The following is an 11,645-nucleotide window of genomic DNA, read 5'->3' on the forward strand; positions in this document are numbered from 1 at the left end:
GTCTACTTCATAATACAGTTATTTAGAATATTCTGTGTTGTATTTCTAAATTTATAACAACTGACTACATGTTATGTACGTGTTTGCTGCACGATCCTTCCTGTGTAGTAATATAAACACGATCAGAATTGATTTTGATTATAGTGATATATGAAAGATATTCATTAATACCACATTAAATGTTCTTGTCCGCCTCAAACGTATTTAGATGTCATTATTATGTTCCTTAAATGACGTCCGTACTGACGATTCAGAATCTTCAACAACCAATACATTGACACAATAATAAGGATATATGACGAGGAAAGGGGGAGGAGGAATACAGTGCCTACCTAGCATTTTATTCCTTTATCTGGTCCAGCCACTGACAGAAATGATCATACTCAGGAGAAGAATATTCAACTTCTAATGACAAACTGCCAAAAGGGAGAGAGGTATTTTAAATACAATACAGTGCCTACCTAGCGAGGAACTGGGTACCAATAGTTGATCTGGCGCTGGATACAAAGAGGAAACAGAACCATGTGCTTCTCTTCAAACTGGTGACAAAATTTCCTCCGCCAGTAGAGGTCATCCTGGGGCAGCTCCTTGGTCAACACCACGGATAACTCGAGTCCATAGTTGAACAATTTCATTGCTTTTGCCCGCTCGGCAAAATTAGCTTTGTCCCTCTTTCGAGATCCGGAGGGCTTCCACAAAGATCTTCGTTTGACCTGACAGGGTACGGTTCCGCAATGAGGACAGCGTGAACGACCTAGACAAGAACATGACGGGTACATCACGATAGAGGAAATAGGATGTAAAGTAAATATAACAAAAAGAGGACGGAAACTCATCAGACAATATTACTTACGAGTCCTCCATTCGTGGATCATCGACATCATGGTTGAGTATCCCTTTCTGACACGTCTCCCAATGGCTGGAGCGTTCCTTAACAGCAGGCTTACAAGGGCACAGAGGAGAGTACACAACATCTCATTGCCAATTTGCTGATATGAAAGAAGAAATACATATTTTTTGACCGAGAAAACAGTTTTCAATGTGGAAAGCGGCCGATGATTTAAAACTTGATACAATTAGACCAAGTTAGAAATAAAGTATAATTTAGTACGGAGTCCCATATGATTTTTACCTTTTTGATATCGGCAGGTGTTGGACAAACTTTCTCTAATTCCGATGCGGTAAAATGGTAGTAAAATCTTTGGAGATATCCTGGCTCCGGTTCCACGCTTAATGGAAAGAAAATGAAAGTGAACGATGAAGTAATTCTTGATTTGTAAAAAAATATTCTTTTGTTAATACAAAACTCCAAAAGATATTGACATTTTCTGAGAATATCGCGCGTGCCGACAAAATAGTCGCAGTTGCAAAGTATAAAGAAAACTTGCTAAACTTACCATACAAGGCCCTGATATACACCGGGACCTTGTTGCATTACGCTCAGCATTACCACAAATAGCAGGAATAACCTTATATCCATTGTGGTAAGCCAAAGGTTTACAATAAAAAGTAAAATTCAGGGGAGAGACTCATCATCTCCGCCTTTACCGATTGCTAAGCAGCTTAGCAACTAGAATATGACGTCACAAATGGACCAATGTAATAAACCATGATGACGTCATATTTTTTTTCTGTGTCGCACAATAGACAGCTAACATGACAAGTGTGTTTCTCCTTCTCTCTTTTTTCTTTGTTCTTTGATGAAGACGGGGAACTGTTTCGGGAAGTCTCCCCGCTCGCACCCGACACAGACCTGGTCATTTGGTGGGTCTATTTCAATAGCAAAGACATATTTAGGAGTATTGTTGAAGACTTCTCAAAAAACGATAATGTTTCCGTTTTCATTGGTATTTTAATATTCTAAAGCTGTAATGGTAATGGATCATACTAAAACCCGTGTTAGCAATACCTGACCTTGCAGACATCCTGAAATATACCGAAAAATTGTCATAAATGACCCAACGAGCAAGGCTCTGAATGTAGATATGATCTGTCTATCTGTCTGTCTGTCTGTCTATCTGTCTGACTATTTTTTTTTTTTTTTTACTTTAACGGCACTCTTTTAATCGGGATTGATCCTGGATGTCGATAAAACCCTGTTTCAATATCGGCCAAGTATTTCTCGAGAGGAAAATGCTGTCATTTGTTAAACACTTGATACTGGTGCTATCACTTAATCGCTATGGCATTCCCTGTGATAACGGTGTCTGTATGACAATTAAACACCGTCAGTCACAGAAATAGCGACTCATTCAGATATCGGTTAGATGGCCGTACAGCGAATCGATCTGTAATTTAGTAGGCTACACCTGTCAACAATACAAACAGGTGCTAACATCAGATAATTTTATATCTTAGTGTCAGACATCGTCATACAGATACAAATTAGTTCAAATTATGGCTGTCAACTCAACATGTTCTACGATGGTTTGGATGCCTTGGTATCGGAAAAAACATTGCGTGGCTGTTAAAATCATACAGAAGGATAAAATCAAATTGTGTTGAATAGGATGTCTTTGCGTCAATGTATTTGATGCAAACAGGAATCAAATCACCGTGTTGTAATCTTTACATAAAAATAACACACCGATTGTTTGAATATTTTGAGGTTGGAAACATTCGTACAAACAGGAAAATCAACACAGGCCTACCAACATTAACATGATTATATAAAGCTCCATTTCTTTTTTGATTGCCATCCTTGTAGTGACTAACATGGGATAGCTTTAATGTTCAACAACTGTTTACACCGGATGTGACCTTTCGTCATGGAATAAGGTCACAGGTCGGAGGACTGAAATCTGGATGCCAACGGGTCAACTTTAAGACAACATTTATGTTTTGGTTGTCAGCTTCATATTGGATAATATTGTCGACATAGATTGGGTGTATTAATATTATCTATTTCCGGTACAGTAAACACTCCAATACGGGGTTGTGAATAATATAGTTCATACGTTCGAGGGTCGCATACTGCAATACTGACTCAAACCAACAATCGTTAGCATTAAAGTATTGTATATTATGATGGCTGCTCATAAAACAGACATGGTTTGGTTAGAAATAATTGATGCTAATCCTGTTGAGAAGGTTCCAATCGCATGCGTGTGTGCTGAAGGACTGAACGGAACTATAACTTTCATCGATGAAAATGCCCAGGACATTCCTCGAGCAGATGACCAGTGCTTTCCTTTTCCAGAAAATGTCCACGAACAAATAAAACAGATCGTTCTTATTCCAATTACAATCCTGATTCTCGGATGTAATTCAGGAGTTTTGTGTCTAATTGCGACAAACAAAATCTTCCGTACTCCAGCCTACCTTCTCATTGCAAACCTTGGCCTTGCCGATCTGACAGTCGGTGTCGTAAGCATCGGCACCATGCTTACTCAAGCTAAAGAGGAAACTCTCGACCTGTGTTTAGTTCGGATAGGATTCACAGTGGCATGTTGTGTTTCTTCGATTATCTGTCTGATGTGTATCGCCATAGAACGGTATATCGCCATCACGTATTCGCTGACGTACAGACAAACTGTTACGGCTTGCAAGGTAACTGTAGTGGTTCTCCTTTCATGGCTTGTATCGCTCGTGGTTGGATTCGCCCCTTTGATAGGATGGAAGATAGAATCATATCACTACTATTGTTCCTTTCTTTACGTCCTTCCATCTGACTACATAATATTTTTGTTTTCTTCCTGTGTTTTCCTACCAATAGTTGTAACTTTTACAATGTATGCAGTGATCTATAAGTATGCCAGACGGCACATCAAGAGAATTGAAGCCATAGAAAATCTTAACTTAGACAGAAGAAATAATAGAATTTTCAGATTTTCTCCAAGAAATTTGAGATCTCTGAAAACCTTGCTGGCAGTTTTTGGTTGTGTCATTGTCACGTGGCTGCCGTTTTTGATTGGAACGATCACCCAGGTCATATATGGTTATACTACCTGTTTCTTAAAGGACATTGTAGGAACGCATCTTCTGTTATTGGGGTTCACAAACTCGTTCCTGAATCCATTGATATACGCGCTGGGAACCAAGGACTTTAGAGACAAAGTCAGAGAAACGTTTGGGCGTCGCGTCAGTTTTAACTCTCCGTAATAAGGAGTAAATATAAGGTCACCGGGTCAACTGCAACAATCCGGAATAGTAGAGACAGTCTGGTGTTTGACTAGATGTAACTCTCCGTCACGGTAGAAACCTCCATAACATTCGGGTACCAGTTTTAAGTCTCCTAAACATAAGAAACCTTCGGGTGACGCGTCAACTACAACCCTTTCTAAGAAGGACACATTCTGACGTTGCAGCAGTTGTAACTTTCCGTAACAGGAAAAAAGTCCAGGTGTAAATTTCCGTTTGGACTCCACGTCCATTGTAACCTTCCATATAGAAGAAGCATCACGTAAATTACTTTTATTATTGTACGTACGTCTGTTGTTATATACAGAAACAATCCATTTCATTTATGCTATTCTTCATTTAGGATGACGAATTTTCATTTCATTAATTCTAGATCAACAATTCCGGGGAACATTTATTTGTCATAATTACAAAATGAGATTCAGATAAAAAGCATCCCCGTAAAGACACAACAAATAGGTAAGAGGTACACTTTTTACATTTACAATTAACTTATTGTACATGTAAGGTAAGTTTATTCTAGTGCAGGAGTTTATAAAAGTCCTCTATACGAGACTAATACACAACAAATAATGGTTTTTTCAATACATCCATCCGGTCTTGTACTTTGATGTCAATGTTCGATTGTTGCTTTGTAATTCAAGCCTTTTTTTATTTACCTTTAAAACAACGTTTTCTGGCAGATCAAATTATTACAGTTCTGATTGAAAAACAGTTTTTCCTGAGCATATTTATGGGTCGTTTCGAGAATGATATTTTCGTATGTCTATGCCTGTGGCGATCTGTGGCATCTTTCCATAATGTTATAGCTTTAAAACATTCATTATGGTAAATTTGATTGCTTATTTTGTACAGTTCTATCATATTTCCCGTGATTCTCCTGGAAGCAAGCGTTGGTAGCTTAAGTTTCATCAACCTCTCGCTGTAGGCCATGTCTTTCATTCCCGGGAGGCACTTAGTTGCTTTTCTCAGGACTTCCTCTAAATTGGCAATATGTTTATGTAGGTGTGGTGCCCAAACCGGCTTATGAATATGTGGAGAGCAGTTTATAATATCTTTTGTCAAAGCAAATTTGATTAATATTTTGGTTTCTTCTACGATTGCGAACATAATAAGATATTAGTCATACTCGCTTAATATGTTTGTTGGTACTGAAAATAAACCGTTAAATATCCCGAGTACTCACACTGTTTTATCTTTTGTATATCTTATCTAACATTTTACTAAATGGTGCAATATATGTACCTGGTTTTCTCTAATTGGTTCAATTTATGAAAATGTATGTTCAATGTTTTCTTTGTGCACGTCTACAAAAGCGTTATTTTTCATCAATGAAACCAAACAAAAGTGTGTGTGTGTGTGTGTGTTTTTTTTTTTTTTTTTTTCTTGTCAAATGTGACTCCCATTTCCCTATTGTGTGATTTTGCATTTCTGTATCCCAAACCTTTAGTGTTTATTCGTTATAGCAGGACCAATTCTCAATATCACAATTTTCGGGCAAGATATTGGCAACTCACAATGAATGATTTTCTAGAGATGCAGAATGATGGAGATTATGGGAAAGTTCACGATTGGTCGTCAAATAAATATGCTAATGCTTTGTATTATATTCAAGCTTGACGTGTTTGATGCTTGCTAATTTGCCTGTTGGTTCAATTGTTGTTTACGTTGTTGTCATTTGAGACCGTGATATTACTTACTTTGATTGGCCAAGGTTTACATGGCGGGTAACGTCGATGAAGCGGAAGATGCTTATCCTTGCGGAACATCTTGTCTTATTCTCCTTGTTCTTTGTTAAGAGTCTCACCAAATGTTAACATGTCGATATTTTCCTTGTTCATGAAACATATGCCTTTATGGAAAGAGTCGGTTGTGAACACAAGATATAGCGACACTTCCAGGCTATGGGTTCATAAAAATGTGCGATTTTTCGCGCTGTCCATTCAGGATGTCTTTTTAGCAATACTCTATGTAAATGTGGTACATTGTTCAACCAATAATGGCCTAAAATGACTGTCGCTTACTGTTTTAATTAAAATCAAAATGTCAGTTTGCTTGTCAGCATAAGTTGGGTATTGTGTATCATACCATGTCGCGTATGTCATGCTTTAAAATGACCAACGTTGCAAAAGTCAGGAAACCCTTAAACAGGCCTTTTGAGTCATATGAAAGTTATGCTATAGTTAACAATATTAATTTCATTTTTGGTGAAAACTCCTTTTTTTCCTTTTTGAAACGGATATGCATCTAATGTGTAGATTTCAGCGGGGCTCTTTATTCTTGTTCTTGTATATATCATTGAAACAAAGGTGTACATCTGAAATGGAAATTATAAAAACTCGTCTGTTTAACGTTGATGTCAACATCGTCACGTTTCCGTCGCCTTACACAAAAAGGAATGATGAGTCACTTTAATAGTTATTAATGAAAATGAAACTGCATAATCAAATTTATATCAATTGAATTCACAACTTGTAAACAATTTGACAAAAAAATACAGACATGTATTACTCAGTCGTTTGTTTCTTTTGTTCCAAAGATGTTTTAAATAAACGAAAGTAGCGTTAATTTAGACAAATTTCACTATTAAGAGAAGATACTTAATCTTCCAAAAATCTGGTCTTGTACGGTCACCTTGGTCAACGTTGAAAACTTTCGCTTTTATCTCATTAATTTTAAGACTAAAATAGGACTTTTTTTTAGTGTGTAGGTGTTTCGGATATTGTGCAAGTTGGTCCTTTTTGCTAAAAAGAATGATCTTTCATATGACGAAAAATACGTTTTCATGATAATCTTACAACAGATTTAAAATATAATGATGCAAAAAAGATTAGACTGGTTTCTCAAATATCACTTCATCACAAACAAACAACCATTTATATATATTTTTTTATTTTGTATAAATAAAACGTTTTACACACATAGCAAAGAACTAAATTCACACAATTAAGGCACATTGCCAACAGTACATCAAAATAGAGGCACAGTTTTAGTAATCAACAATGACAGATTGCACGCTTGTCAATTTCATCTGAAATTACACAAATCTTTAACCTCGGCGCACCACTCTTTACATAAGAAAGAAATGAAGGCATTACGATCGAAATAAGAAATAATTGATACAAACAAGTCTTTCATTAAATAAATAATTGTAAAATTGAAAGAATGTAGTTAAATAATTATGAACCCATTAACAAATAACAGCGTAAAATAAATTCTAAAATAGAAAATGTTGGTAAAATAATCTACGTCAACTCGATGAACTTTCAAGTAACATAATCCAGACAGTGAAATAAATGAGGGACTCTACTCATAATGAAAGACACTGATGGATCTTTCGTGAGTCGTATTCTCAATATTTTTCGACAGAAAATTTAACAACTCAATTAAACAATTATGTAATTAATTGACAAACACAGTGGAAAGGAAATTTACCTGTAAACCAAAACAAAGTGGTACAACAATTTATGTAGATGCCCGTTCGCAGATAACAGTTAATGTAAAATTAAAATGTAACAAATAACTATTCTTTTTATAAATTAACAAGTTAAAGAATAAGAAACAGTAGAGATAAATGGCCAATGTAACCGAAATCAACCAAACATTTTGATCAAATGACAGGAAGCAACATTTGGGAATGAACCCAGATGACCCAAACAAGAAAGTACTGAATAATAATATTGTACGTATATTCACAATTACCACACGCTACATACCTGTAAGAGTACAACATGATTTCGTAACTGACTATATGTATCTTTTGTTTTATAAGATAACACAAAATGGCGGATAAAATTCTTCAAAAGTAGAAGAAAAAATTGAATTAAATTTGATAAGCTTTCAACGTAACTAGAATCGAACAAAATTAATATATAACAAAACCGCACAAACCAAACGTTAAGGAGTAACATAACTAGCATTAAGTCGTAATGCAAATTCAAACAAGTGCAAAGATGAATGATTTTAAAACCAACTATCATTCAGAAAATGTTTGTTAAGAATTCTTGGTCTAAGACACATATATGTATATCATTATCGAAAACGTTTTGATTTTATAAACAATAACAAGATTTTGTCAGCATGTAGAAAATATTTTGATTTTCTTGTGGAGAAAATCGATATCTGAAGACCAACAGTTCAGACATCTCAACACCTGTCATCTAAATGTATAATATCTCAACACCTGTCATCTACATGTAAAATGGCACAACACCTGTCATCTACATGTAAAATGTCTCAATACCTGTCATCTACATGTAAAGTGTCACAACACCTGTCATCTACATGTATAATGTCTCAGCACCTGTAATCTACATGTATAATATCTCAACACCTGTCATCTACATGTATAATATCTCAACACCTGTCATCTACAGGTATACTGTCTAAACACTTGTCATCTACCGGTATACTGTCTCAACACCTGTCATCTACATGTATAATATCAACACCTGTCATCTACATGTATAATATCTCAACACCTGTCATCTACAGGTATACTGTCTAAACACTTGTCATCTACAGGTATACTGTCTCAACACCTGTCATCTACATGTACCATATCTCAACACCTGTCATCTACAGGTATACTGTCTATACACCTGTGATCTACAGGTATACTGTCTAAACACCTGTCATCTACATGTAAAATGTCTCAACACTTGTCATCTACATGTATAATATCTCAACACCCGTCATCTACATGTAAAATGTCTCAACACTTGTCATCTACATGTAAAATGTCTCAACAGCTGTCATCTACATATAAAATGTCTCAACACCTGTCATCTACAAATATATCTTTAAACTACGAGACAAAAACGATACAAATTTAAATGTTCGCCAGTCGTTTGAGATATAATACTGTGTACACCACCACAGTTGAATGGTCAGTATGTTAACTGAAACAACAAACTCTGATGTGCGGTGTGTTTGACTAGATGATATACATAATTTGATTTCAGAAAGTAGAATATAAATAAATGTAGAATTTGAACGATGTACAAATACCAAAAATATATCGATCTGTAAGAATTGACAGCAACTAAAATATCGATTACGTTGACGAAAACAGATTACGTAAAACTATTCTTTACAATTCAGGGAGTGAATTGTTGTCAAATTTGGCGATTGAGTACATATATCTATAAACAATAAACAAGTTTGTATAATACAAATTCTATCGCAAGGAAAACTGTATACGTAGCATCCGAAAATAATGGAAAGTTTGCGGTTTGAGAAAGTTATTGTATGGCAAGGCATTTTCGCACCAAAAGACACTGACGGAATGATCAACAATCAACAGTAGCCCCAGCAAAGGAAGCCGTGTTGGAATTAAATGGTTGGATGGTTCAGGAATAGTCAATTTTTTATTTGTTACATCAGCAATAGTTATATGGTAAAGACACTGATATGTCAAAAATGTTTCAACGATAAATAATCACTTTTATTTATACTGACTTATGAGATGTATGAAGTACAACACCCCCCCCCTCCCACTCCCCTGAATTATAATTTCGGAAACATTCGCACTCCGTAAGAGAGACAATATAATTCCCATCGACCAGAAATCGTTTAGTTATAACAATAACCATTGACAATAATTCAAGAAACATTCCCTCCTCACAATGACCATACACCTTCCCTGTTAAACATATTTACCAAACAGAAGAATTAACTTCCACCATACAACATAACAAACCTCGATCTAGTATGTCTGGAAGTACTATAAGTTGTATCACCTAATTTTCCCATTCAGAAACGATTTCAATTTACTACAAGATCGAGAACTTGGCCACGTCTCAAAAAAGGATAAATTCAAAAATGAAGGTTTAATTTAGAAATTTTAGCAAACGTCATTACATGTTATCGTCCAAATAACACCGAGAAATAAGAAACTTGTTGTATGTATGATAAAGTTTCCAAAAACGATTTGGCGGTTTTATCTAGATATCACATGACAATCCAGATTTTAGATTTGAGATTAAGAATTACATAAATATCTGATAACGATACGACAATTTGAACTACATGGATCGACATCCGGTGATCTGCTACACCATCACCATTACACTGGCTCTTGAAAGGCACTTTGCCTACTCAGACCGGAAACAGGAAATGGCTATTTGTTTGTCGTGAATATAATATCCTATCCAACAGCCTTATCATGGTTATAGTCCAGATTTACCTTCTTTGCATTAAAAATGGATCCGAGTATCGATTTTTCTCATTAAAGGTATTTCTGATTTTCAGAAAAATAAAAGGCAATGCGCTAATGAAAATGAGTCCAGCCCCAATTTAAAAAAAAAATGCTTTATCAGCAGACATTCGTCAATAATAAAGTGTTCTGGTAAAAAAGAACACAACAAAGTAAAAAACATTCTTAATTAGAAATTTGTCATGTACGCCAGAAAACACGGGCACGTGCTAAGGGAGACAACTGGTGTAGAATTTCGGATACGTTTTACCATAAAGCTGTCGATTGAATCAACAAAAGACGGGATTACTGTTTAAATGTCCATTAAAGACCAACATTCTGGGGGATTAGTAGCAATATTTTCCATTTTAGACCATAATAAACACTTTACCGGATTTAATAATAATCATTTTCAGTTCAAGTTTATCTTAAAATTGATCTGCCTAAACGTCCCTACACAAACAGGTAAACTCAGGTTATCTATACCCGTCTCTCCACTCACCATCTGTCAATGTTGATTTTCACCATTCAAAATACATCAGGTGTTTAACCAAGAGTCTTCATATATAATACCAGGAAAATGAAAGTAACGCAGGCTACCTTATTGATTGAACTATTGTGACAAATGGTTACCTGTAAGTTGCAGACTTACAGACTATGAAATATTTAATAAATTTGGTCAATTAATTTATCACCAGGTAACTGAAATAAGTTTAGCCTTCACACATCTGAGAATACAATCAATTCTTATTGGTAAATAGAGACGACTGTTAACCAATGGAATGCTCTGTAGCTTGGCATAAAATCAAAATAATCTAAAGTGAACTTTGATTGGTTGATAAAAAAAATATAGTAATAAATGGTAATGAAGTATATTTCAAATTAATCGGGTGCCACTATAGCCAGGTGAAAACTATTAACCCTTGATCCGGAAGTAAAATTCTTAAACTAATGAATTTGTGTTGCTGCAGGATTAGTTTGCAGCACACACAAAAAAAAAACATGGGGTTGCTCCAAGATATCAAACTGTCTGTAAGTTCTGTAATTATTATTTTACAAAAGAGGAAGACATTTCAATATTAAAAACAACATGTATATGATAACCAAGGCACCAATATCTAAGATATATAAAAGGCAGATATAACTATAATAGCTTTTTAAGCCCAGCCCTACCTTTCTCATCAGTATGTTTGTAGTTCAATCCTGGAACTAAATCTGACAAAATAGTGTCTCATGGTAATGTAACTGAATGGATTAGATTGAAGATAAACAGCCCATCTTGTGAATAAAATACTTGTTAACCAATGAG

The 11,645-nt window shown here is 35.3% G+C and overlaps 2 protein-coding genes across 2 annotated transcripts; one reads left to right on the forward strand and one right to left on the reverse strand.

Moving 5' to 3' along the window:
* Positions 1-461: 461 nt before the first annotated feature.
* LOC132546690 (uncharacterized) lies at positions 462-1,480 on the reverse strand. Its single transcript, XM_060210408.1, has 4 exons — positions 1,398-1,480; positions 1,133-1,229; positions 854-989; positions 462-754 (listed from the first exon to the last, which is right to left on the reverse strand). The coding sequence occupies exons 1-4, from the start codon at positions 1,478-1,480 to the stop codon at positions 462-464; spliced, it is 609 nt and encodes a 202-aa protein (XP_060066391.1).
* A 1,547-nt stretch (positions 1,481-3,027) lies between these two features.
* On the forward strand, positions 3,028-4,101 carry LOC132546686 (5-hydroxytryptamine receptor 1A-like). Its single transcript, XM_060210400.1, has 2 exons — positions 3,028-3,225; positions 3,361-4,101. The coding sequence occupies exons 1-2, from the start codon at positions 3,028-3,030 to the stop codon at positions 4,099-4,101; spliced, it is 939 nt and encodes a 312-aa protein (XP_060066383.1).
* The last annotated feature ends 7,544 nt before the right edge of the window (positions 4,102-11,645 follow it).

This window comes from Ylistrum balloti, unplaced genomic scaffold (genome assembly GCF_031769215.1).
Source record: "Ylistrum balloti isolate Yb309-2 unplaced genomic scaffold, AGI_CSIRO_Ybal_v1 Utg369906, whole genome shotgun sequence".
NCBI classification, from domain to species: domain Eukaryota; kingdom Metazoa; phylum Mollusca; class Bivalvia; order Pectinida; family Pectinidae; genus Ylistrum; species Ylistrum balloti.

Bases quoted from the DNA above. Each gene is read 5' to 3' on its own strand.
- LOC132546686 (XM_060210400.1), top strand. From the start codon at position 3,028: ATGGCTGCTCATAAAACAGACATGGTTTGGTTAGAAATAATTGATGCT. The intron at 3,226-3,360 runs ATCGTTCTTATT...GATCTGACAGTC, and splicing joins TCCACGAACAAATAAAACAG to GGTGTCGTAAGCATCGGCAC.
- LOC132546690 (XM_060210408.1), bottom strand. From the start codon at position 1,480: ATGGATATAAGGTTATTCCTGCTATTTGTGGTAATGCTGAGCGTAATG. The intron at 1,230-1,397 runs GTAAGTTTAGCA...CTTTCCATTAAG, and splicing joins GTATATCAGGGCCTTGTATG to CGTGGAACCGGAGCCAGGAT. The intron at 990-1,132 runs GTAAAAATCATA...CTTTCATATCAG, and splicing joins CACCTGCCGATATCAAAAAG to CAAATTGGCAATGAGATGTT.